We start from the raw sequence: 24,968 nt of genomic DNA on the forward strand, positions 1-24,968 counted from the left end.
TTCAAAGTCTGATTCTCTAGGAATTCCTCCTCCCATTGGCAGACCCCCAGGTTGGGAAGCCTGACGTGGGGCTCAGAACCTTCACTCCACTGGATGGACTTCGGTGGTATAAGTGTTCTCCAGTTTGTGAGTCACCCACCCAGCAGTTATGGGATTTGATTTTATTGTGATTGCGCCCCTCCTGCCGTCTCATTGTGGCTTCTCCTTTGTGTTTAGGCGTGGGGTGTGTTTTTTGGTGAGTTCCAGTGTCTTCCTGTCGATGATTGTTCAGTGGTTAGTTGTGATTCTGGTGCTCTCACAAGATGGAGTGAGAGCATGTCCTTCTACTCCGCCATCTTGAACCAGTCTCCCAGCAGGCAGATTCTTAACCAGTGCACCACCAGGAAAGCCCTAGATTTTTTGATGATAGCCATTCTGACCGGTGTGAGGTGATACCTCATTGTAGTTTTGATTTGCATTTCTCTAATGAATTGTGATGTTGAGCATCCTTTCATGTGTTTGTTGGCAATCTGTACATCTTCTTTAAGGAGGCTTTTTAGACTTTTTTTTTTTAGTATTGTCACCCTCCTACCCATGAAGATTTAATACCACAAATACACAGTGTATCTGTTTATGTACTGCATGTATGTTTGCTTAAGAACAAGTAAGGTATTTTAACCCCTGAGAACCAGTTTTTGCCCCCTTGGGGCGATATTGCCCCATTGAGAATGCATGTTTTAAGCTAAGCTGGAGGCAGTCTAAAGTCTAGAAACAACCGAGACTAAAACGTCTGCTTGCTGTCTTGCCTACCCACAGAAAATTTACCTTAGGCTCACATCTGAGTGCTGAAGCCAGGGTTTCGTCGTCTGGTTGTGATTTTTACTCACAGTAATAACAACATAATATTGTGCACAGTATATACTCATATAGGTAATTCAAGTGTTTTAATACTCAATATTTATTCATACTGCTTGTGATGTACTCTATTTTTCTGTATTCTTTAAAAAAGTAGTTTTATTGAGATAATTTGCATACTGTAAAATTCAGCTGTTTTTATTTTATATATTTTTTGTTGTAAAAAGAAATGCTGGTTGTGACCCACTGACTTGCAAAAGCATGACAGCCAGCCAGCAGAGCAATGCCAAGGCATAGCGGGTCTAGAGACTACCCACAGTCTACCAGAGAGGTGAGAAGGAAGATGTGGCAGAGTCCTAACCTTGAACCCCTGTAGTTACTGTAGTCATTGGATTTTGTTTTAATAAATGCCCTTGCACTTGAACAAACTGGCTGTTTTACTCCTTGGTAGGGGTGAAGGCTGGAGAGCTCATGGCAGGGGAGGGCTGCAGTGAGCGTTTTAAGCCCACAGGTAAAAACTGGTTTGGTGGCAGCCAAAGGGCTTGCTTCCCAAGGAAGGTGAAATGGGCATCTTCATTCTGTGTTTTGTGATGCCAGCACACATAACCCTCTCCCCACCGAAAGAAGGTGAGTGGGGAGATGGAGGGAGGGAAGATTGGGTTTATCCATAAGAATATTGGAGAGAGTGGGATCTGTATATTTGATTAATTTGCTGTCATTAATCTGTTAAAATGGGATAGAGCACTGAGGAAGTGAATTAGGAAACTACTAAGTTTTCATTAGGAGAATGGAAGAAGAGAGGGTCTAAAGAATGAGGTGTAGCTGTGCTTTGTTGGGGTCTATACATGGTCAAAGGGAGGCCTTGCCTATAGCTAGAGGGAATCAGCTGTGAAGACATGGAAGTGAGTGGTCGAAAGGTCCAGAGAGGAGATTTTGCCCCTGCTTACTATTTTTTTTTGGTCGCGCCTTGAGGCATGCAGGATCTTAGTTCCCCGACCAGGAATCAAACCTGTGCCCCCTGCAGTGGAAGTGTGGAGTCTTAACCATTGGACCACCAGGGAAGTCCCTGCCTCTGCTTACTTTTGACCCCAGTGCCAGGCAGGGCAGGAATATGGTAGGACCAAATAAAACTGAGGCATCCCATCCCAGAGCAGCAGAATAATAAGAGCAAATATTCATGGAGTGCTTACTGCATGCTAGAAACTAAACATTTTATATTCTCAGATTTAATCTTTTAAAACTGTGAGGCTGTAGGTTATGTTAGTGCTCCCCAACACCCCATTTTATGTTGAAGAAACTGAGATACAGGGAGGTAAAGAAACTTGTTCAGAGTCACACAGTTACTTGTTCTTACATGTAATGTAAATGCAGGGCACTGGAGACCCTGACTTGAAGTGGTGAACCCACTGCCTCTGGGACCATGTCTGCTGCACCAGACTTCTGAGGAGTATAGCCTACCTGGCAGATCCCATGGTCTTCATTTAAGTTGCTTAGTCTCCAGGTTGCTACCCTGAAGTTCACTCTTAGAGGCTGGTGACCACAATACTAAAAATAATATTGTCCTAGAGAATATTTATAGTTTTTTCACTCCCTCTTCTTGAGTACAGACTGTGCCTATCTGGGAAATACCACTTATTTTAGAACTCTAGAGTTGGACACTTAAATGGTAGGACTTGTTAAGTGGTAGTCATATTTCAAGTTAGTTCTACAGACATTTGCATGCTTCCTAAGTGCCCTGTGATGTACTCGGTGCCAGGGTGACAAATGTTATCACAATCTGGTAGGGGAAATAGACACAACCAATGTTTAAATTGCAGTGAAACAATATAAGTAGAACAGTAAAAGGAACATTAAGGAGTATGGGAGATTAGGAAGAACTTCCCAGAAGAGTTAACATTTGAGTTGTGTTTTGAAGGATGAATAGGAGTTTGCCTGATGGGTAAGTAGTTGCAGAATAATTAAGTGAAAATTGCTAGAGAGATGAACAGAGGCTTCCTTCTGATATTATTGCCAGTGTGTTTAGATTCTTAATGATGTAGTAGAAGGAGTTTCCAGTTGTAAAATCTCCCCTTTTTCACTAGTGTCCTGAAATGCCATTGGGATCCTATGCCTCAATGGTAGGGTTGGACAACTAGGGATTATACTTTGGGCCGGTTGTAGGAGGGACAAAATTGCTACCCATGTAGCACCTGCAGGTACACTGCAACTCTGAGCAGAGTTTTCTACTTGTGTGAGAAGATGATGGTATTCCCTGTAGCCTAGCTCCAACCCAAGACTGATTGCAATTGCTCGGTGATATTTTTCTTCTCTTATATGTAAATAGTTGATTGATTGCTGTTACTGAGAAGGTATTAAGCATTCAGCCACGAAAGTTTGTTGAGCACTGACTTTTTTGTATGGAGGGTAGGTGAGAGCCATACACAGAAATTGGGTTTTTGAAGTATAACATGCATTCAGTGAAGTGTACAGATATCAAATATACTGCTCGATGGGTTTTTACATGTGTGTATACCTTTGTAACCACCCACATTCAAATCAAGATGGAGAACATTTCCAGCACCCCAGAAGGTTCTCTTGTGCCCGTTCTCTGGTAATGCCCATTACTCCCCCACAGTCTCCCCTGAGCACTATTCTGACTTTGTCACCAAAAATTAGCTTTGCCTGTTCATGAACTTTATTTAAATGGAATCATACAGAATGTACTGTTTTATATCTGGTTTCTTTTATTCAACTTTGTAATTGTGAGATTCATACAAATTGCTGGAGAGCACTGATAACCTGTCAGACTGTTAGGAAGACACCCAGAATGTGATTTATGCCGCGGAGAGCTGGTATGGATTTATTGGTGGCATTTGTTTATTCAGTACCCATTTACAGGTGCCATACACCAGGAGCTTTGCAAGGGCTTGGGACTAAAGATGAAGAAGTTCCTGCATCAGGGACTTTCAGTCTAATGAAGGAGATAGACACATACATGATTAGACATAATACACATAATTAAAGTGAAGAATTGGTCAACTTTTATGGATGAAAATAGTTTTTGAAAGATTTTCTAGAGGAGGTGGAATGTCTTCTGATTGTCAGAGGATTAAACTTTTTCCAGGTGGTCAAGTACAAGTGTGGAGATGTGAAGCAGCATGGTATCTTCAGAGACCTGCATTAGTGATGCTTTGATTTTAGATTGATTAAGATGTGTAAGAATGCCAAAGATATCACTTTGGGAAGAAATTTTGAGGGAAACCTTGGTGTGCAAGTTTGGCTTCTGTTTTAGGTGGAGCTGTGGGAGATGACCACTCTAGTGAACGGTTGTAAATGCATCATTATGGAGAAGGCAGAGAATGGAAGTCAAATTTGGTGATTGCTGTAGCCAAGGAAAAACTCCCTGCAGTGCTTTATTGTTGATGTTGTGGAAGACTTCTATGAGGTTAGATAAAACTACAGAGATGCTTATAATGAATGTGGTATTTTTTTCAATAATTGAGATGACTTGAGATGTCCCGTTAAGCCATCGAAAATTTCCTAAGGGTGGATTTTGATGCAGCATCTCTCCTTAATTGTGGGGTTTTGTAGCAAAGTGTGTTCCCCCTTCTATCAGTTTGCTGAGGCTACCATAACAAAATACCACCGACTGGGTGGCTTACACAGAAATTTATTTTCTCACAGTTCTGGAGGCTAGAAGACCAAGATCAGGGTGGCTCGTTTGGTCTCTTCTGAAGCCTCTCTCTTTGGCTTGCAGTCCTCCTTCTCACTATGTCCTCACGTGGTCTTTTCTCTGTGTTGTCTGTGTCCTGATCTCTTCTTTTTTTTTTTTTTTTTTTTGCGGTACGCGGGCCTCTCCCTGCTGTGGCCTCTCCCATCGCGGAGCACAGGCTCAGCCGCTCCGCGGCATGTGGGATCTTCCCAGACCGGGACATGAACCCGTGGTGTCCCCTGCATCAGCAGGCGGACTCTCAACCACTGCGCCACCAGGGAAGCCCTGATCTCTTCTTAAAAGGACACCAGCCATATTGGACTAGGGCCCACTCCAGTGACCCCCATTTTTAACATAATTATCTCTGTAAAGGCCTGCTCTCCACATACTGTCACATTCTGAGGTACTGGGGGTCAGGGTTTCAACATATGAGTTTTAGGACGGGGGAGGACACAGTTCAGTTCATCATACCGATGTTTCAGAACCTGCTCTAGCATTGTTGGGCTGTGTGAGGGCTGTCACCTGGGAAACTCAGGGGTCAGAACCACGTCAAGACAAGTGGGGAGCAGTGTTGTAGACCAGAGTCTGCTGTGACCCCTGTGCGGGCTGGGCTTGCTCTTAAATTGCAGTCTCTTGATTTCCTTGTAGCTGTCTGTGTACACATAAACCTGTGAGCCTTGGGTAATATGTCTAAAACTGTTAAGACTGGTATTTTGTCAATTAACAGAGATTGAAAATAGGGCCTAAGAAGAAAAGAATCCAACCTGTAAAGGCCAGGTGAATGTCACAAGGAGAGTGATTTCATAACTCTTAATAATCTGTTCCAGTGCTGAGCAAACCATCTCCCTCTCCTGCTGTTTAACCCTTTGCTTTGATCAGCTGAAGTTAGACAGCCTTGGCATTCTCCATGTCAAAACATTTGAATACCAAAGAGCAGTTGCTAAGTCAGATCACCTTAAACTTCCTCATCCTTGTGGGCGGAAAGTTGTTTTCTGTAGAGGATTTTATTTTGAATTTTTTGTTGTGATGGCCACCTGAGAGGGTGGAGAGTGGGGATTTTTCTTTTAAGGAAGTATCTTAAGGAGGTGCTTTTAGATAGTCACCTCTTAAACTTGTTTTATTGGAGACAGAGAGAAGTCTTGTTAGGATGAATTTTGTAGGGGCTGCTTTTGTTTTAATCCACATTGGGATTCTATGGTGGCAGATGAGGCTTGTTATAGGTACCTGGGAACTGGAAATCTGGTTTTTAGTGTAATAGTGTTTATTATAATGGTGTGTGTCCCAGAGTTGCTGTGGTAAGACCCTTTTTCAGAATTAGAACTTTAAAGCTTCTAGGCTATTAAGAAAACTCATGCAGAGTTGAATGAGATATGTTAGCTCACATCATATTAGACCCAGCCTAATGTGAAGCGGGGATTTGGGGAAGTCATGAAATGCCCAAGTGTTTTCATGTTGCATCAGTGTAAATGCCAGTGCAGTTCCGTCGCCTGTTTGTTCCTTTGCTGTGGGCTGGTTGACCATGAGTTTGATTTTTGCCAGGATGGTCTGGGTCAGAAATAAGCATTTAAAAATCTTTGGGAGCTTCCCTGGTGGCGCAGTGGTTGAGAGTCCGCCTGCCGATGCAGGGGACACAGGTTCGTGCTCCGGTCTGGGAAGATCCCACATGCCACGGAGCGGCTGGGTCCGTGAGCCATGGCCGCTGAGCCTGCGCGTCCGGAGCCTGTGCTCCGCAACGGGAGAGGCCACAGCAGTGAGAGGCCCGCGTACAGCAAAAAAATAAAATAAAATAAAATAAAATAAAAATCTTTGAACAGCATTCTCAGGTAGTGTGCACTGTGGCTCTAATTTCTGTTTATATTAATATAATACTCGTGTTCTCTTCGACTTGCTTGGGTGTTTACTGATGAATGAGGTTCCTTTAACAGATATTACTGAGTATATCTTAATTCTTTTATAAGGAGTAAGTTAGTTGTTTGAAATGGGTCATAGTTCAAAAGTGTACCCAGAATTTTACTTAGTTTTTGAAGAAACAAAACTCTCTCAAATCTGTTAAAAAGCAAAATTCAACTGAGTAAATTTTAAAGATCCTATTGGCATTATTCGACGATTCATGAATTGGGCAGCATCCCATCCAGCAGATGGAAAGGAGCTCTAAAGAGCTGTACAAAATGAAAGACTAATTTGCAGAAGGGGGTGGGACGAGGAAGTTACTAGCAAAGAGTGGATTGTTTGTGGCAAGGTCACTTTCCTTTAGAGGACTGTCAAGCACTAGGGCTGACCAGGTAATTCCAGATGGACTGGCTTAAGATTCCACTCCTGGGAGAGGTTGCAACTGTAAATTAGGTGTTAAGTCTTTGTTCCACAGGTGACTCCATTTTGGTTCAGTTGTATCTCTCTTAACAAAGTTCTTCTCTGTTTAGTAAACAATATTTCTCATACCTTCAGCAAATTAAATGTTTTAACTTTCCACATTTTTCTACTTTGTTTCCTACCGTTTCATTCTCCTCTACTCTTAGATTTGACTCCATTGACTTTTTTTTGGTGGTCCTTGATTTTTTTTCTTTTTTACAAACTAGGTAGATAATACTATTCTTGAAAAGTGTTTTTTAACCACAAAGGTGCTGACAATGCTCAAATGCTGTGGATATAGGGCGCCTACGACTGTTGGACCCACAACAGACTGATTTGAGATTCAGTGTAACTTGGTAGAGTGGTATGTTTTGTTGGCACCTTCCATCTGTGGAAATCCTTGAGCATTTGCTGCCATATTTTCTAGACATGTCTCCTGACTTTCTTGAGTCCCCCCTGCCCGCCCTTTTTAAATTAGAAATATTCAACAAAATAATTCAGATGATATCCTACTTAAGAGAAGAAGGATGAGGTAGGATCCATAGGTAACATTGCACTGGGGAGTGGATGCCCCCAATGTAGTGTGTCTTTGAGTCTTTGACCCCAATTCTTCAGTTTTCTCTAGTAGGATTTTACATTCATACCCTTGCCATAACGTCATGGTGGATGGCATTATGTCCCTACTCCTTGATTTTGGGCTTGGCTATATGACTTGCTTTATAGGCCAGTGGGTTGTTGGTGAACACGATGAAAGCAGAGGTCTGCAGTGTGCTCATGCTGGTGGGCTTGTCCTCTTGTGCCTTTGCCATCACCGTGAGAAGAACCCTGAGTAGCTGTAGCCTCTTCAGTGTGGGCCTCAGAGTGAGACCATAGAGCAGAGCCACCACAGCACATCTGTAGCTTAAAGCAGAGCCAACGCAACTCAGATGCCTGAGGGAAAATTAAATGTTTATGTCAGTGAGATTTTGTAGTTTGTTGTTGTACAGAATTATTGAGGCAATAGATGACTAATACAGTCACCCTGCTGCATCCAGGACAGTTCCAGGACCTTAGTAGCAGGCTTTCTTGGATGGTCTCTCCTCCTACCTGGCCATTTACAGGATTCTCAGCTGGCCCACCCCACCCTTTTCTTTCCACCTACTGTTTTCCTCATTCTACCTTATTGTTCTCTTCTACTTTATAGCTTTATTACTTATATATTATGTTCTCTCCTAACTTTTCCATGTCCAAAGCCATTTATGACTCCTCCAGTTTGCCTTACACTCGTAACTTCTCAGCTCCTACTCCTGTTGCTTATGCCTTATTCTTTCGGTACCTTCCATTTCAGATTTCTGAGAGAAAATCGACGTTACCCAGCAGGTTTTTTTTCCACCCCAGAAATATCATGTCCTCAGTTGTTGGCCTGTTTAGGCATTGGCCACCCTTAGGTTAGGCGCCCACCTCTGGTCCAGTTAAATGTGTCAGGGACGTGTTGGGATGAGGGACATGTCTTGAAATACATGAGTGCCTAATACTGCCTTACTAATGGAGGACATGAATGTGTGGAAAGCTTAGTGATAAGACAAGTCTTTTACACAGTATTATATGTCATCTGGGGATTTTAGCTAGTATTGAAGCTTGTCAGTTTCTGGCCTCATCAGTTCCCCAGAGGGGAAGCTTTTAACTTGGCTTTTGCAAGTTTAAAATTTTCTGGGGCTGCATTCCATTTTTCAGTTTCCTAGTTCCAAGATAACCAGCCTTACAGCATGAGTTCTCAGGATGAACCTCTTTCAAGGAAAAATGTGAGAGAAGAGACTGTCTACTGGAAGGAAAGCTGACTCATGGCAAAACATTCCAGAGAGTTGAGAAGAAAATAAGTTGGCCTTATTCTGAAGTTTTAGGCTATTTAGGCTTTCCCATAGCTTTTCTGTATAGGGGGAGAGACTGGTCAAGTTAAAGCTGATTTATAGCAGTTATATGGTTGTGCTTAATTTAGATTTATCTCTTAAGTATTTATGTTTTGGGGTACTATTATAAGTGCTACTTTAAAAATGTTCATTTACAGTTGTTCCTTGCTAGTATATAGAAATAAAGTTGGCTTTTGTATGTTGATCTTAAATCCTATGATCTTATTAAACTAATTTACTGATTTTAGAAACTTTATTGTAGATTCTTTGGGATTTACTGTATTGATAGTTATGTTGAGTGCAAATAAAGACAATTTTATTTCTTCCTGTTTAATCTGTATGCCTTCTATTTCTTTTTCTTGTCTTATTGCGCTGTCTAGGACCCCAGTATGATGTTGAAGTGATATGATGAGATTAGACAACCTTGCCTTGTTGCTGAGTTTAGGGGAAAATTATACAGCCCCATTAACAGTAGGTTTTTTTGTCAGTGCTTTTTATTAGCTTGAGGAGGTTCACTTTTACTCCTAGTTTCCTGAGAGTTTTCATCATAAATGAATGTTGGAGTTTGTTACTTTTTGTGTATCTGTTGAGATGATCATGTGGGTTCTGTCTTTAGTCTGTTGATACAGTGAATTACATTAGTTGGTTTTTGATGTTGAATCCCTCTTGCATACCCAGGATAAATCCCACTTGGTCTTGATATATTATCCTTTTTATACATTGCCATATTCAATATGATAGTATTTTGTTAAGGATTTTAGTGTCTTTGTTTTGATCTTTGTCTTTGACCGGTGGCTTCTTGTATTGCTGTTGCTGGATTTGGTGTCAGCATAATGCTGCCCTCATAAAATTAGATGGGAAGTGTTCCCTCTTCTTCTGTTTTTTTTGGAAGAGTCTATGTAAAATATTGGTATACAGGAGATATTGCAGGTTCAGTTCCAGACCACTGCAATAAAGCAAATATTGTAGTAAAGTGAGTCACACAAATTTTTTGGTTTCCTAGTGCATATAAAAGTTATACTATACTATAGTCTGTTAAGTGTGCAATAGCATTATGTCTAATAAACAATGTATGTAACTTAATTAAGAAATACTTTATTGCTAAAAAATGCTGACCATCATCTGACAACACAGGGTTGCCACAAACCTTCAATTTGTAAAAAATGTAGTATCTGTAAAGTGCATGAAGTGAAGTACAATAAAATGAGGTATGTCTGTAATTTTTTCTTTAATTAGTCGGTAAAATTTACCACTGAAGGAGTCTGGACTTGGAGTTTTCTTTGTTAGAAGGTTTTTAACTACAAATTCACCATCTTTAATAGATGAAGGCTGTTCAGGTTTTTTTTTCTTTTCTTTTCAAGTGAGCTTGGCTAGTTTGTGTCTTTTGAGGAACTCATCCATTTCATCTAAGATGTCCAAATTTAGAGGCACAAAGTTAATATTATTTTCCTTTTAACTGTGTGTAGGATTCCTAGAGCCTCCTTTTTGAGTCCTTATGTTGGTAATTTTTGTCTTTTCTCTTTTTTTCTTGATCATTCTGGCTAGAGGTTTATCAACTTTATTGATCTGTTCAAAGAATTGGATTTTGGTTTCATTAATTTTTCTATTCTTATTTTTCTGTTCTGAACCTCATTGTTTTTTCTTCTTATTATGATTTCTTTCCTTCTACTTTATTTTTTTAGACTTTTTAAAATATTCGTTTTTATTATGGTTTATCACAGGATATTGAATATAGTTTCCTGTGCTATACAGTAGGACCTTGTTGTTTGTCCATCCTATATGTAACAGTTTACATCTGCTAATCCCAAACTCTCACTCCTTCCCTCCCCCACCCCCCTTCCCCTTGGCAACCACGAGTCTGTTCTCTGTGAGTCTGTTTCTCTTTTGTAGATATGTTCATTTGTGCCATATTTGTCTCTTTCTGACTTACTTCACTTAGTATGATAATCTCTAGGTGCATCCATGTTGCTGCAAATGGCATTATTTCATTCTTTTTTTATGGCTGAGTAATATTCCATTGTTTACATGTACCCCATCTTTATCCATTCATCTGTCGATGGACGTTTGGGTTGTTTCCATGTTTTGGCTGTTGTGAATAGTGCTGCTGTGAACATAGGGGTGCATGTATCTCTTTGAATTATAGTTTTGTCTGGATGTATGCCAGAAGTGGGATTGCTGGATCATATGGTAATTCTGTTTTTAGTTTTCTGAGGAACCTCCACACTGTTTTCCATAGTGGCTGCAGCAACTTACCCTTCTACTTTAATTTGATCTCCCTTTTTAGTTTCTTATGGTGGAAGCTTAATTCGAGTAAGCCAGGTTTTTTTCTTTTCTTTTTTTTCTTTAATAAACTTTTAGTGCTATAAACTTTCCTTTAGGCACTGCTTAAGCTGCATCCCATAAATTTTCATATGTTGTGTTTTGATGTTCATTCAGTTAAAAATATTTTCTAGGACTTTGCTGGTGGTCCAGGGGTTAAGACTCTGCGCTTCCACTGGGGTGTGGGTTCGATCCCTGGTCAGGGAACTAAGATCCCACATGCCGTGCGATGTGGCCAAAAAAATTTGTTTTTCTAATTTCCCTTGTCGCTTCCGTTTTGACCCAGGGTTGTTTAGAAATGTGTTTTATTTCCCATTACTTGTGGATTTTCCAGATACCTTCTTCTTGATGATTTCAAATTTAATTACTTTATGGCAGAGAATATACTCTGGTATAATTTCAATTATTTTTGGGTGGGGGGTTGTACACGGGCCTCTCACTGTTGTGGCCTCTCCCGTTGCGGAGCACAGGCTCCAGACGCGCAGGCTCAGCAGCCATGGCTCACGGGCCCAGCCGCTCTGCGCCATGTGGGATCTTCCTGGACCAGGGCACGAACCCGTGTACCCTGCATCGGCAGGCGGACTCTCAACCACTGCGCCACCAGGGAAGCCCAATTTCAATTCTTTTAATTAAATTTGTTGAGATCTGTTTTATGGCCAAGAATACAGATTATATTGGTAAATGTCCCCATGCACTTGAAAAATATTCTGCCTTTGGGACTTGCCTGGCGGTGCAGTGGTTGGGAATCCACCTGCCAATGCAGGATCGGACACAGTTTCAATTCCTGGTCCGGGAAGATCCCACATGCTGCGGAGCAACTAAGCCCGTGCACCACAACTACTGAGCCTGTGCTCTAGAGGCCGCAAGCCACAATGAAGAGTAGCCCCCACTCACCACAACTAGAGAAAACCTGCATGCAGCAACAAAGACCCAACGCAGCCAAAAAAGTAAAAATAAATATTCTGCCTTTGTAGTGTGGAATGTTCTGTAAATGTTAATTAGGCAAATTGGTTGATAGTGTTATGCATACCGTCTATATCCTTACCCATTCTTTGTCAACTTGTTGAATTACTGAAAGAGGAGTGTTGAGTCTCCAAATATAATATATATAATTATATGCTATATGTGATTTAAATTATAGTATATATATTTTATATATATATTTCTTCTTTGAGTTCTATCAATTTTTGCTTCATGTGCTTTGACACTCTGTTGTCAGGTGCATACATATTAAGGATTATTATATCTTCTTGATGAATTAACCTCTTTGTCATTATGTGAATGACTCTTAATATTCCTTCTTCTGAAGCCTACATCGTTTGATATTAATGGAGCCTCTGGCTTGCTTTTGATTAACACTTGCATGGTTTATCTTTATCCATCATTTGATTGGAAATTTCATTTTCTATCTCTTTTAACTTGTCTTGAAAGTAGATTTCTTACAGAACATATGTAACTGGGTCTTGTGATAATCTCTTCCTTTTAATTGAGATGTTTATTTTTTTTAAGTCTTTATTGAATTTGTTACAATATTCCTTCTACTTTATGTTCTGACTTTTTGTCCGGGAGGCATGTAGCATCCCAGCTCCCCGACCAGGGATCGAACCTGCACCCCCTGCATTGGAAGACGAAGTCTTAACCACTGGACCACCAGGGAATTCCCTAATTGAGATGTTGAGATTATTTACATTTAACATAATTACTGATATGGTTGGATTTAAATCTATCATCATATTAGTTGATTTCTCTTTGTTCCATCTGATCTGTTCCCCCTTTTCTCTTTATTTCTTCTTCTAGACTGAGGGGTTTTAAACCCTCATTTTATCTCTATTATGGGTATGTTAGTTGTACCTCTTAAAAAATTTTTAGTGATAGCCCTAGGGTTTACAATATACATCACAGTCTACCTTCACATAATATTATACTATTTCACATTTCACATGCTAACAATACAGTATGCTTCTAGTTTTTCCCTTCCATCCTGTGTGACTATTGGTATCGTGTGTTTTACTTTTACATATATTATAGACTCCACAATACACTGTTACTATTTTTGCTTTAGATAGTTTTGGAATAATTAAAACTATGGGGGAAAGGTTTTTTATATTTACTTACATTTTGATCATTTCTGGAGCTATTAACTTTTATGTTAATAGCTGGATCCTCATTTTTTGTCAAGTGTCGTATGCCTTTTACTTGAAGACCCTCTCTACAGTTTCTTGTAGGGCAGGTGTGCTGACATTGAATTACCTCATCTTTTGTTCATCTGAAAAGCCATTATTTTGCCTTCATTTTTTTTTTTTTTTTTTTGGCCTTCATTTTTGAAAGATATTTTTGCTGACTATAGCATTCTGGGTCATGAAGTTTTTTTTTTCCCCTTTCAGTACTTAAAAGGTATTACTCCGTTATCTCCTGGATTGCAAGTAGTCTGTTGGAATTTTTTTTTTTCTCAGAAGGTAATGTTTTTTTCCTCCAGCTGTTTTTCAGATTTTCTCTTTAACTTTGATTTTTAGCAGTTTAACTGTGAAGTGTCCAGGTATGTGTTCTTTGTTGTCTTTATTTGTTTGCTTACTGTTTATATTCATTCTGTAGGATTCTCTGAGCTTCTTAGATCTGTGGTTTGATGACTTTATTTTTGGAAAATTATCAGCCATTTTTCCTTCAAACATTATTTCTGCCTTGTTCTCCACCTCTAGTTACATGTCTGTGGTATCATTTGATCATATCACAGCTCTTGAATGTTCTTTCTGTTGTGTCCTTCCTATCCCACCCCTATTCCCCCCTCTTTGTGTTTTAGTTTGGGTGATTTCTAGTGATCTGTCTTCAAGTTCATTGGTTCCTTCCTTGATTATATTGAGTGTTCTGGTGGGCCCATCAAAGGAACTTTTCATCTCTGATACCTTTACAAAAAAAGATAGCATTTCTGTTTGACTCTTTCTTACATATTCTGGCCTTCTGTTGAAATTTGCCATCTATTCATGCGTATTGTCTACTAAATTCTTTAACATGTTAAGCATTGTTATTTTAAATTCCCTATCTGGGTCATCTCTCAGTCTGGTTCTCTTGATAGCTTTGTCTCTGTTTCATACCCACTTAGCTTTTTTGTATACCTTGTAATGTTTGATCAACTGCTGGACATTATTATAGAACAGTAGAGACTGAGTTGGACATTAAATATTGATATTGAGATTACATTAAGGGTAGGTTTTGGGGGGAGGAAGATCACATTTGTGCATATAAAATATTCAGGATCTGTTATGGGACTGGGAACATAATTTTACTTTTTCCAGTTATAAAATTTTCCATTTCTATAACTTACTGTTCTTTTTACAGCATCCCTAGGAGTTATCTTATCAGAACTTGCCCTCATAGTTACTTTCTCCTTTGTTTCTGCTCCCACTGTACCTGAAACTCTTCCTTAGTTCTGTTGGCATCCACACCAAATGCCATTTGTTAGCAGGTTTGTATTTTCTCACTAGACTATGATTTCTTAAAGTAGGTAGAGTGTCTTATTCATATTTGGATCTCTATGATCTTCTAACTACATTTTAAATATATATATATATATATTTGGTTAGAATTGAATTGATTTTATTAAACGATTTTTATTCCTTAGCCAGAAATCCACACTGCCTCCACCCACCCGCTGCCACCAGTTAGTGGGAATATTGTCTCTGGTTTTCCAGTCAACTGTGATGTATCTAAAAAATGCTCTGGAGTGGAAAGTGAGGCCTGGACATGGATGAATTTATGAAGAGGTAGCTCTTGCATTACATTTTTTTTTCCTCTACTAGTTTTATATGTATATTTTGTCTCTCTACCTTGACAGTAAGGTTTAGAGAGGAAATAGCTGTCTTCTGCTTCTCCTCTAGTGTCTTTTAATAAGTAGCACAATGTTGAGCACACGGTAGATGCTCAGCAAATAATTAAATTAAAAATTTCTGAGACTTAATGATACTAATGGATTTTGGAATGACTTGCCAGTAGCTTTTCTGTTTATCCCTAAAAAATTTTGAGTAATGATGAGGATGATATTTTTCCATTCCTTACTGGCTCTGTTTTCTTTGGCAAGTTTCTTAACATCCTGTGCTTTGGTTTATTCAGCTATACAATGGGAATAATAACAGTACCTATCTCATAAGATTATTATGATGATTAAGAAAAATAATGCAGTAAATGTTAGTTGCTGCATTCTAGCTTCTCAGTTATTATTAGCAGTGCATGTTAGAAGGGCATCTTTAAGTTTTTAGACGCTAAGTTCTTTCAGTAAGAGGGTTTTGCTATCTGAAAACCATCTATCTCAGGATGGATAAATATAACTACTTCTGTATTAAATAAGGAAGTAACCTTTGCTCAGAATATTAACAACAAAAAGGGAGCAGAGCTAATTAATTTCTACCTTGTTAGCAATAATGCAATGTTGTACCTTCTCTCTATTCCCAGGGGCATAGAGATCAATACAGAAATAGAGTTCCCAGATCAGCCTTCCCTAGGACCAAAGGTACTTCATCTTACAGATCATTTTTTTTCTTTTTTTAAAAAATTTATTTATTTATTTATTTTTATTTTTGGCTGCGTTGGGTCTTTGTTGCTGTGCGCAGGCTTTCTCTGGTTGCGGTGAGCGGGGTACTCTTCGTTGCAGTGCGTGGGCTTCTCATTGTGGTGGCTTCTCTTTGTTGCGGAGCATGGGCTCTAGGTGCTCGGGCTTCAGTAGCTGTAGCAGGTGGGCTCAGCAGTTGTGGCTCGCGGCCTCTAGAGTGCAGGCTCAGTAGTTGTGGTGCACGGGCTTAGTTGTTCCGCGGCATGTGGGCTCTTCCTGGACCAGGGATCGAACCCATGTCCCCTGCATTGGCAGGTGGATTCTTAACCACTGCGCCACCAGGGGAGTCCTACAGATCATTTTTAGTTACAGTTGACCGTTGAACAACATGGGTTTGAACTGCACGGGTCCATTTACATGCAGATTTTTTTTTTTTTTTTGCTAAATATGTGCTAAAGTACTACATGATCCATGGGTGCAGAAGCTTGGATATGGAGGGTCGACTGTAAAGTTATACATAATTTTCAACTGCACATGGGGCATCTACACCCCTCACCCCGACATTGTTCAAAGGTCAACTGCATATTTTAAAACTATATTAATCCTTACCTTTAGGCATTATTTATTGTTGTTTATTTTTACAGTCTCTTCCTTTTTACCACCATTATAGACCAAATCATGTTCAATAGATAAATAAAGCCCAGGGGGAATTATAGAAAGGTGACGATAGCCTGGTGAGAGTTACTTAAAATATTTGGCAGACAGCTATTGGGAAAATATTGTTAAAACTGGTAAGGTGCAATTTTCTGGATTCACTGTTTTCCTTACCTAACAAGAAGGTACAAAACACACAATTACAGATGAAAAAGAATTCTCCTTTGAATAGCCTTGGTGCCTGTATTACTGAACCCCTTTGTTAGATTATTGGTTATGATACTTGAACAGTACTCTCTTCTCTAAATTCAGTACACTACTATTATATGTGGGATAAGGTTAATTATTCATATACTTTTTAAGTTTTGGAAGGAAACAGGTGATATATTTGACCTGCACATCTGTGGTATAATCAGTTAATGTTTTAACTGCTGTGATACCAAGTATAAAGTGATAATAACATAGCACGAACTATGTTAGGAGCAATGGGAATGGAGAAGGGATTGAAAGAAGGGAAGTTTAAATAAACTTTTTTTAACCACAGCGATTTTTTTTCATTATACTAAAGAGTATTTCTTATACAAAAATATTTATTTATACAAATGTTGGAAAAAACTGAAAAGTATAGATAAACTGCTAAAGACTTAGGAATACATACACGCCATTAAAAAAATATATATATTTTGGTAGTCAGTTTCCTCAAATAACTTTTCTCAGGGTGTAGAGGCTTGAAGAGTTCAATTTGGTGTCAGGACATCCTGTTTGTACCTTGGTAATAGTACCTTGCCTGATGGAAAGCATACCTCGAGAGGAATGTTGTAAAGAGAATTTGTGCTGACAAAAGAAATCTGCCCAGAGTATCTCACATACAGTCTTTAGGGGCTACTGCTGTCAGCTTTTTTCATGTTTGTTTTACATAAAGGCTTTCTGCAGTTTTTCGTGCCTCGTGGATGGTGGCCAAACTTAGATCTGGTTATGAATTCCTGTCTCTTCTTTCCTTTAACCTTGAAAAAAACAGTTTTTATTATGGGAAATTTCAAACATACACGTAACTGGAGAGAATAATACAGTGAATCCTCATGCCATTCTTTTTTTTTTTTGGCGGTACACGGACCTCTCACTGTTGTGGCCTGTCTCCTTGCGGAGCACAGGCTCCGGATGCGCAGGCTCAGCGGCCATGGCTCACAGGCCCAGCCGCTCTGCGGCATGTGGGATCCGCCCGGACCGGGGCACGAACCCGTGTCCCCTGCATCGGCAGGCGGACTCTCAACCACTGCGCCACCAGGGAAGCCCCTTATGCCATTCTTATGTGTCCCTTCTCACTTTCTTTTTGACCTAGAGTATTTTGAAGAAAGTCCCGATAACCTATCATTTCACCTATAAATATTTAGTGTGTATATCTGTTGGACAGAAAAGCACATTATCATACACATTAACAGATTCCCTATAACCTAATTCCTTAACATTACCTAATACTGAATCTCTTGCCTTGATTTTTCTCAAAAATGGCTTTTTACAGTTAACTCTTTGAATCAGGTTCAAATAAGGTCCACCTAATGCATTTGATTGATATCTTTTAATCACGTAATAAATTTCTTTTAATCTGTAATAAATCCCCTCTTTGTTGTTGTTGCTGTTACACCATTTATTTGTTGAAGAAACTGGGTTGTTCCCCTTCCCCACATTATGGATTTTGCTGATTGTATCCTTGTATCATATAACATGTTACGCTTTCTCCATATTACCTGTAAACAGGTAGTTAGATTTGGAGGCTAAACTATATTTGTAATCATTCAGATTTTTTATTATTCATAGGTGGTATATTGTACTTCCCGTTCACATTAGAAAGCCATAATGTTTGACTGTCCTACTTTGTATGCTAAGATTAATTGGCGGGTTCATGTTGGCATAGCCTTTTGTTGTCAAGTTGTATTACCCCGTTTGGCCAACAAAAATCCATGGGGTGAATTTCTGACAGCCTGCGGATTTCCAGGTCTGTCCACCTTTCATCAAATGGTCCTAATTTAACCCTTACTGATGATTGTTGCCTGAATCATTTATTTCACTATTGTTACACTTTAAGAAGACAGAGACTTGTAGAAAATGAAATGAAAAGTTTTGACTAAGAACTTTAAAAAAAAACAGAGTAAAATGAGGTGTCTGAAAAATTCGTTTATGCAAAGTACTTTTTTGTCTGATTATGTTTAGTGAAAAAAGTGTAGAAAGGAATGTTTAAAAGTTGTATGTTTAGGAATTCCCTGGCGATCCAGTGGTTAGGACTCCGTGCTTCCACTGCTGCGCAGCACGGCCAAAAAAAAAAAAAAAAAAAAATGTTTAGGTAAATTCCCCTCCATTTATTTGTTTTTGAATGAGTTATCTTTAACAGGTTTTACTGGAACAGATTTTTATTTTTTTTAATTTATTTTTTGGCTGTGTTGGGTCTTCGTTTCTGTGCGAGGGCTCTCTCTAGTTGCGGCAAGCGGGGGCCCCTCTTCATCGCGGTACGTGGGCCTCTCACTGTCGCGGCCTCTCTTGTTGCGGAGCACAGGCTCCAGACGCGCCGGCTCAGTAGTTGTGGCTCACGGACCTAGTTGCTCCGTGGCATGTGGGATCCTCCCAGATCAGGGCTCGAACTCGTGTTCCCTGCATTGGCAGCCAGATTCTCAACCACTGCGCCACCAGGGAAGCCCAGATTTTTTTTTTTTTAACATTTATTTATTTGTTTGAATGCGTTGGGTTTTAGTTTCGGCATGCGGGATCTTTCATCGCGGTGTGTGGGCTTAGTTGCCCCGCGGCATGTGGGATCTTAGTTCCCCGACCAGGGATCGAACCCGCGCGTTCCCTGCGCTGGAAGGCAGACTCTTAACCACTGGACCACCAGGGAAGTATGGGAACAGATTTTGAGCTAGACTCCTGGATTATCATGCATTTGCGAAATATTTTTATCTACGTTGGGGTTTGCTCCAAGGATAAGAAAGTTCTGAGGTTACTTTGGTTGGGGATTATGGATCATGAGTCCATATAGGTCACTTGAATTCTTATAGGTCATTTTTTCTCACTGCTGTAGTCCCATATTTTTCCTGTTATTCTACCTGGATGGCTGTTGTATGAATATCAGTAGTAATATTTAACCTTATATAGTACTTCCTATGTGCCAGACACTGTACTTTGTTATTTGCATGTACTAGTTTATTTAATCCTCACATGATTATCATCCCTGTTTTACATATGAGGAAACTGAGTCAGGGACATTAAGTGATTTACCTAGGTCACGCAGCTAATAAATGACAAGAGCTAGAATTCTGGACCCAGACAGTTCGGTTGCAGGGTTTATGTTCTTAGCAGAAGGACAGAGTGGATTATGTAGTGTCTCCGTCTAGAAAAATAGCTCAGGTGCACTGTCCTACTATCCCTGGAGGATAATCTATATTTGTATATAAATAATCTGCATATACATGTGTTTTGTTTGCTTGTGTCTGTATATATAGAGAGACACATATATACACATAACATGTCCACTTGGAAGGGCAAGTATGTAGGGTTTTCCCTTTAGGAAGGTCCTTCTTACTCAGAAACCTTTTGTGAATCTCTTAACTGGACCTTAGTTGGAGGTGGCGGAAACAGCCCTCAGACTCTGGTATTATCATCTGGGGTAGAATCAGGCGGTCAGAATAGGTGGTAAATTCACAAGAGAAACTTGGCAGACAGCTTGAGGTCACAGTCTGTTCAGAGAGCAAGTAGCTTGAACTTTAAAGCAAAAAGGGTCCAATGGCCAGAGTAGTATCCTGTGTGAATCAGCCACCTGGATCTTAGCTACACAATTTCAGGTTGTTTTTGGAGCAGAAAGCCATATAGCTCATATCCAATACCATAAAAACAATTTTTCAAATTCTGCAAATCATAATAAATAGCAGCCGTAGGTCTCAGTTATAGAACCAAGAGTCAGGAGGTACTATAGACTATTTGTCCCAAGTATATCTCTGCTATCTCTTTGCTAAGTAATTTTTTTTAAATTGAAGTACTGTGTCTCATATTTCAACAAATTGTGAAATAATTTTCTTCCCCTCTTTTGCGTCCCCCATTCTGTTTTTACTTGAGCAAGTAAATTCATTATTTCTACTAAGTGTCAGTTCAAATGAATAATCTGAGCGGTCGTGTTCTTTCACCAACAAAGTCACTGCCTTTCTCTATGCTTTTATATTCGAATGATGCTTCTTTTGTATTAGTCTGGTAAGAAGTTAATCTGTGTGGATAAGAAAATGATTAGATCCTCAAGGATCTGAACATTGTTGTAACAATCTGATGTTTTAAGCAGTTGGGTATCACTGATAGGGATGAGTTAATACAAAACTATGAGGAAGCCTCCTCAGGTCAGGAGCTGAATGAGCTGGATTTATCTAGTGTCTTTTAGTCTGTGTGTGAAGCTTCCAGCAGCTGTGTACCAGTGGTAAACTTGAACAGGAAAGGCCTCAAGGGATTGATTCTCTAGGTGTAAGAGCGAGGGTGGATTTAAAAACAACATATTTCTTAATTTTATTTATTCTATTTACAGACTCAAATATTGACACTTTTATGTAATTTTGGTAATCATCATTCCATGGTTAACTTTTCCCAAATTTATAGAATTTCTTAAAGTACTTAACACATTTTGTTAAAGATGTTCATGCCTTCTAACAGAAGCAGATTTCCTAAATCATCCTCTTGACTTCCATGCATTCTTTCCTTTTTAGTAAGTTTCTTTCCTTTTTAGTAAGTTTCTCTTGGAGAAAAAAAAAGAATTTATTATTACCCTTCTATATTTAAAAAAAAAAACCTAGCTCTTATTCACCTGGAGAATGGAGAACTTGGTAAAAAGGGGAATATGTTAGTGTTTTTGCAGGATTCGTTTACCATAGTTTTTTTTTCTCTTGGTGTGTGGTTATTATATATACTGGGTCACAGAATTAGACAATTTTAGGGCATAGGATCCTTAGGAAAGGGTTTTTAAAATCTGAGGTCAAATACCCTCATTTTAGAGTTGAAGAAACAGAGTTGATTCTTTTTTTTTTTTTTTTTTTTTTTTGCGGTACGTGGGCCTCTCACTGTTGTGGCCTCTCCCGTTGCGGCTCCGGACGTGCAGGCTCAGCGGCCATGGCTCACGGGCCTAGCCGCTCCGCGGCATGTGGGATCTTCCCGACCCGGGGCACAAACCCGTGTCCCCTGCATCGGCAGGCGGACTCTCAACCACTGCGCCACCAGGGAAGCCCTAGAGTCGATTCTTTAGCTTCATTGGTGACTGTCCTGTATATCTGCTCTTGTTGGTTGCTTAGTGAGGTGGCCAGCTCCTCAGAGATATGATAAACCATAAAACCAGAGGAAGAAGTTGAATTTGGTGTAATAGAAATTCAAGATGAATATTGTGTTGGGCACATACTAACACAATTCTGGCTAGAATTGAGTTAATAAAGACAAGCTACATGTGAGTTACCCTCATGTGGCTGATTGAGTCAGTTCCAACATGGTGCCAGACTCTACAGTGGGAGGTTGGCCTCATGTCTGGCCTGTGTAAGTGGGCCTTGGCATCAGTCCCTTGAGTAGGTGGTCACAGCCGGAGCAGTAGAGTAGGTCTCGCTCGGTATGCATGATGTGAACAGCAGCAGCTACATCCTTGAGGAAAACTTGAGGTGGTTTCCTACAAAGTGGGTGATGTTTGTACAGATATATATATTTTACTGACCTTATAAACTCTTTCTTGGTTCTCATAGTTTTGAAGTTGTTTCTTAAGGGCTTACAAGAAGAACAGTCACATCATATATAAATAATAATTTTGTATCTCTCTTTCTAGTTTATACATCTCATAATTTTTCCATGTATTCTCTAGAATGTCCAGAGCAATGCTTGATGGATGGTGTCCTTGTCTTTTCCCAGACTCCTTAATAGGAGTGCCTGTAGCATTTCACCAGGAGGTTTGATTTGGTTTTGGATGGATATTTATGAGTCGATACTACTTTAGCTGGATAAAGTGTCTTAGTTCAGCTTTTGATTTTGCAGATTAAGGAGGAAACGACATAGAAAGTTCAGGAGATGTAAAGCAATTATATTCCAATAAAGATTAAAAAAAAAAGAACAGGAGAGAGCTGAAAATATGTGAGGTATTAAATACATGGGGATATTTATCCTAGAGAAGAAAAAACTATGGGGTAATTTCATTATCCTCAAGTATGGGTAGGACCTTTGCTGGCAAATTAAAGCTTCCAGGTGATCTTTGAATATGAGAAAACAGTCTAATGCTTTGGGGATGCTACTGGGACAGAGCACCACTAGATGTCCCTACATACTCTCACTGGGCAAAAAAGCACTGCACCCTTGAACCTGAAAGACAAGCTTCCTTCCTCCTGCGATGCCCCTCCAACGCCCTCTACTGACCACAAGCTTAACATCATGCTTTCTGTAAAGGGAAAAGGCTTAAGAGTCCAGAGCATTATCACAGAGCAGGTACTGAAGGGTGAATTTGGAGTTGAGAGGCAATAAATTGATAACTGGCACTGAAGCCAGACACAAGAGTATGTACTCTATAATTCCACTTTTATAAGGTACAGAAACAAGCAAAACTAATCTGTACTGTTTGAAGTCAGGCTGGTGGTTACCCTTGGAGAAAAGTAGTAGTGACCAAAAAGGAGCATGGATGGGGCTTTTGTATTGCTAAGAGTGTCCTATTTCTGGATGTGGATGCTGGTTACACAGGTGTTCAGTATGTGAAGAGCTATACTTATTTTAATGCATATTATACTTCAATAAAAGTAAAAGTGTGGTATGGTCTGATTCCAAAAGTATAAACTTAAAAACAAGATCCAGATCCAGGCTAGAACAGGGAAAATACAAAATAATCCAGGGTATCTCAACTTTATTTTTTTAAATTATTTATTTATTTTTATTTTTGGCTGCGTTGGGTCTTAGCTGTGGCATGCACGATCTTTCGTTGCAGCATGCAGGATCTCTCGTTGCGGCGCATTGGCTCCAGAGCACGCAGGCTCTGTAGTTGTGGCACACAGGCTCTCTAATTGTGGCGCACAGGCTCAGTAGTTGCGGCACGCGGGCTTAGTTGCCCCGCGGCATGTGGGATCTTAGTTCTCTGGCCAGGGATCGTACCCACGTCCCCTGCATTGGAAGGTGGATTCTTAACCACTGGACCACCAGGGAAGTCCCTCAACCTTATTTTTATTTTTTAAAACCTGTTTGAGGGCTGTTCAACTTAATGTCAAAAAACAGGTATCTGATTCATTCAGCAAAAATATTAGGGCTTCCCTGGTGGCGCAGTGGTTAGGAATCCGCCTGCCAATGCAGGTGACACGGGTTTGAGCCCTTTTCCGGGAAGATCCCACATGCCACGGAGCAGCTAAGCCCGTGCGGCACAACTACTGAGCCTGCACTCTAGAGCCTGTGAGCCACGACTACTAAGCCCACGCGCTGCAATGAAGAGTAGCCCCCATTCACCACAACTAGAGAAAGCCCACACGCAGCAACGTAGACCCCATGCAGCCAAAAATAAAAAAGATAAATTAAAAAAATATATATATATTATTTGCCAGACTACCTTTTTTTTTTTTTCCATTTGGGATCAAATAATTAATGCTGAGGTCTTCTATAGAGCAACATACACTTCTTACGTTGTTGACATTCTTCTTACCAAGTATTCAAACAGGAACTTCTAAGTTTTTCTTTCTATGGCTTTTCAGATACCTCTTTGTTCTTAGTTTAAATAAAATATCACTGCTCTCCTCTGTAAGCATTATCTTTGCTTTTATCTTTGTCACCATATACCCTTCTTCTTGAAGCAGTTAAATCACCAGATCCCCTTTTGCCTGGCTAAGAAATTTGGGGGCCCACAGTGGTAACTCCCATGTAAGCATTAATGGGAATGAGAACCATAGATGTTTGATTCAGGAATTTGTGGTGATAGGAGAGTCTCAATGTGTGGCTTTTAAAAGCTGCAAGCAGAAGCAGGTCAGTACTGTGGTTTGTTCAGGAGTAGATAACTCTGGGTGCAGAATCGCAAAATTCACCAAGTTAGGAGTTGAACTTGGATCCACAAGATGGATATGGAATCTGGATAGGAGTCAAATTTCCAGAAAGCGAAGGTTGCTAAGAAACTCTGACATTACACTGTGGATAGAATTCAGGGTGAATTTTAGAGTCAGCTGTGTAAAGCCCAATCGTTGCTAAATCAAATTAAAGTGAATAACAGTAATAGACTTGGAATTACCTACTTTTGTGTACAGAGCTTGGTATCTTCACATATATAGGCTATGGTTGTTTCTGTGCTTTGAATCGCTGGTGGCACTCTTATATCTAGAGAGGCTTTGTCCAGGCTGAGAGTTACTACAAACATATAACACAGCAGGCTGAAAACCTGGAGTGATTCCCTTGCAAAAATTGTTTCCTTATATTTTTTCGCCCTTAAGTCATTTGAGGGTAGAGGGAAGAAAATAGTGAGTGGTGAAACTAGCCAGTGAGCCTTTATTTATAAATTCAATCCACGTACTCACCAAGCAAATATATGGGTATTGACTATATCTTAGGCGCTGTCCTAGGCATCAGGCACTGATGCAGTCCCTTGGCCCTCTGGGGAGTTACTGTTTTGTATTCCTCTGTGTGAGGGCTGCTTTTATTCTACCTGTCTGTGACATGCAGCTTTGTCACCAACTCCTTTAGGATT

The 24,968-nt window shown here is 39.9% G+C and overlaps 2 protein-coding genes across 2 annotated transcripts in view; one reads left to right on the forward strand and one right to left on the reverse strand.

The window, feature by feature from the left end:
• LOC113605033 (translation initiation factor IF-2-like) overlaps positions 1-7,683 on the reverse strand; it is a 32,817-nt gene extending 25,134 nt beyond the window's left edge. Inside the window, exon 1 of the mRNA XM_027078043.1 lies at positions 7,591-7,683. Within this exon, the coding sequence (XP_026933844.1) occupies positions 7,591-7,683 (93 nt within the window). The remainder of the gene's footprint in view (positions 1-7,590) is intronic.
• A 7,022-nt stretch (positions 7,684-14,705) lies between these two features.
• CHD6 (chromodomain helicase DNA binding protein 6) overlaps positions 14,706-24,968 on the forward strand; it is a 172,467-nt gene continuing 162,204 nt past the window's right edge. Inside the window, exons 1-2 of the mRNA XM_027078281.1 lie at positions 14,706-14,837; positions 15,523-15,580. The gene's annotated coding sequence lies outside the window, so the exon portion shown is untranslated. The remainder of the gene's footprint in view (positions 14,838-15,522; positions 15,581-24,968) is intronic.

This window comes from Aethalodelphis obliquidens, unplaced genomic scaffold (genome assembly GCF_003676395.1).
Source record: "Aethalodelphis obliquidens isolate GAN/ISIS:26980383/991018 unplaced genomic scaffold, ASM367639v1 scaffold42, whole genome shotgun sequence".
Taxonomy (NCBI): domain Eukaryota; kingdom Metazoa; phylum Chordata; class Mammalia; order Artiodactyla; family Delphinidae; genus Aethalodelphis; species Aethalodelphis obliquidens.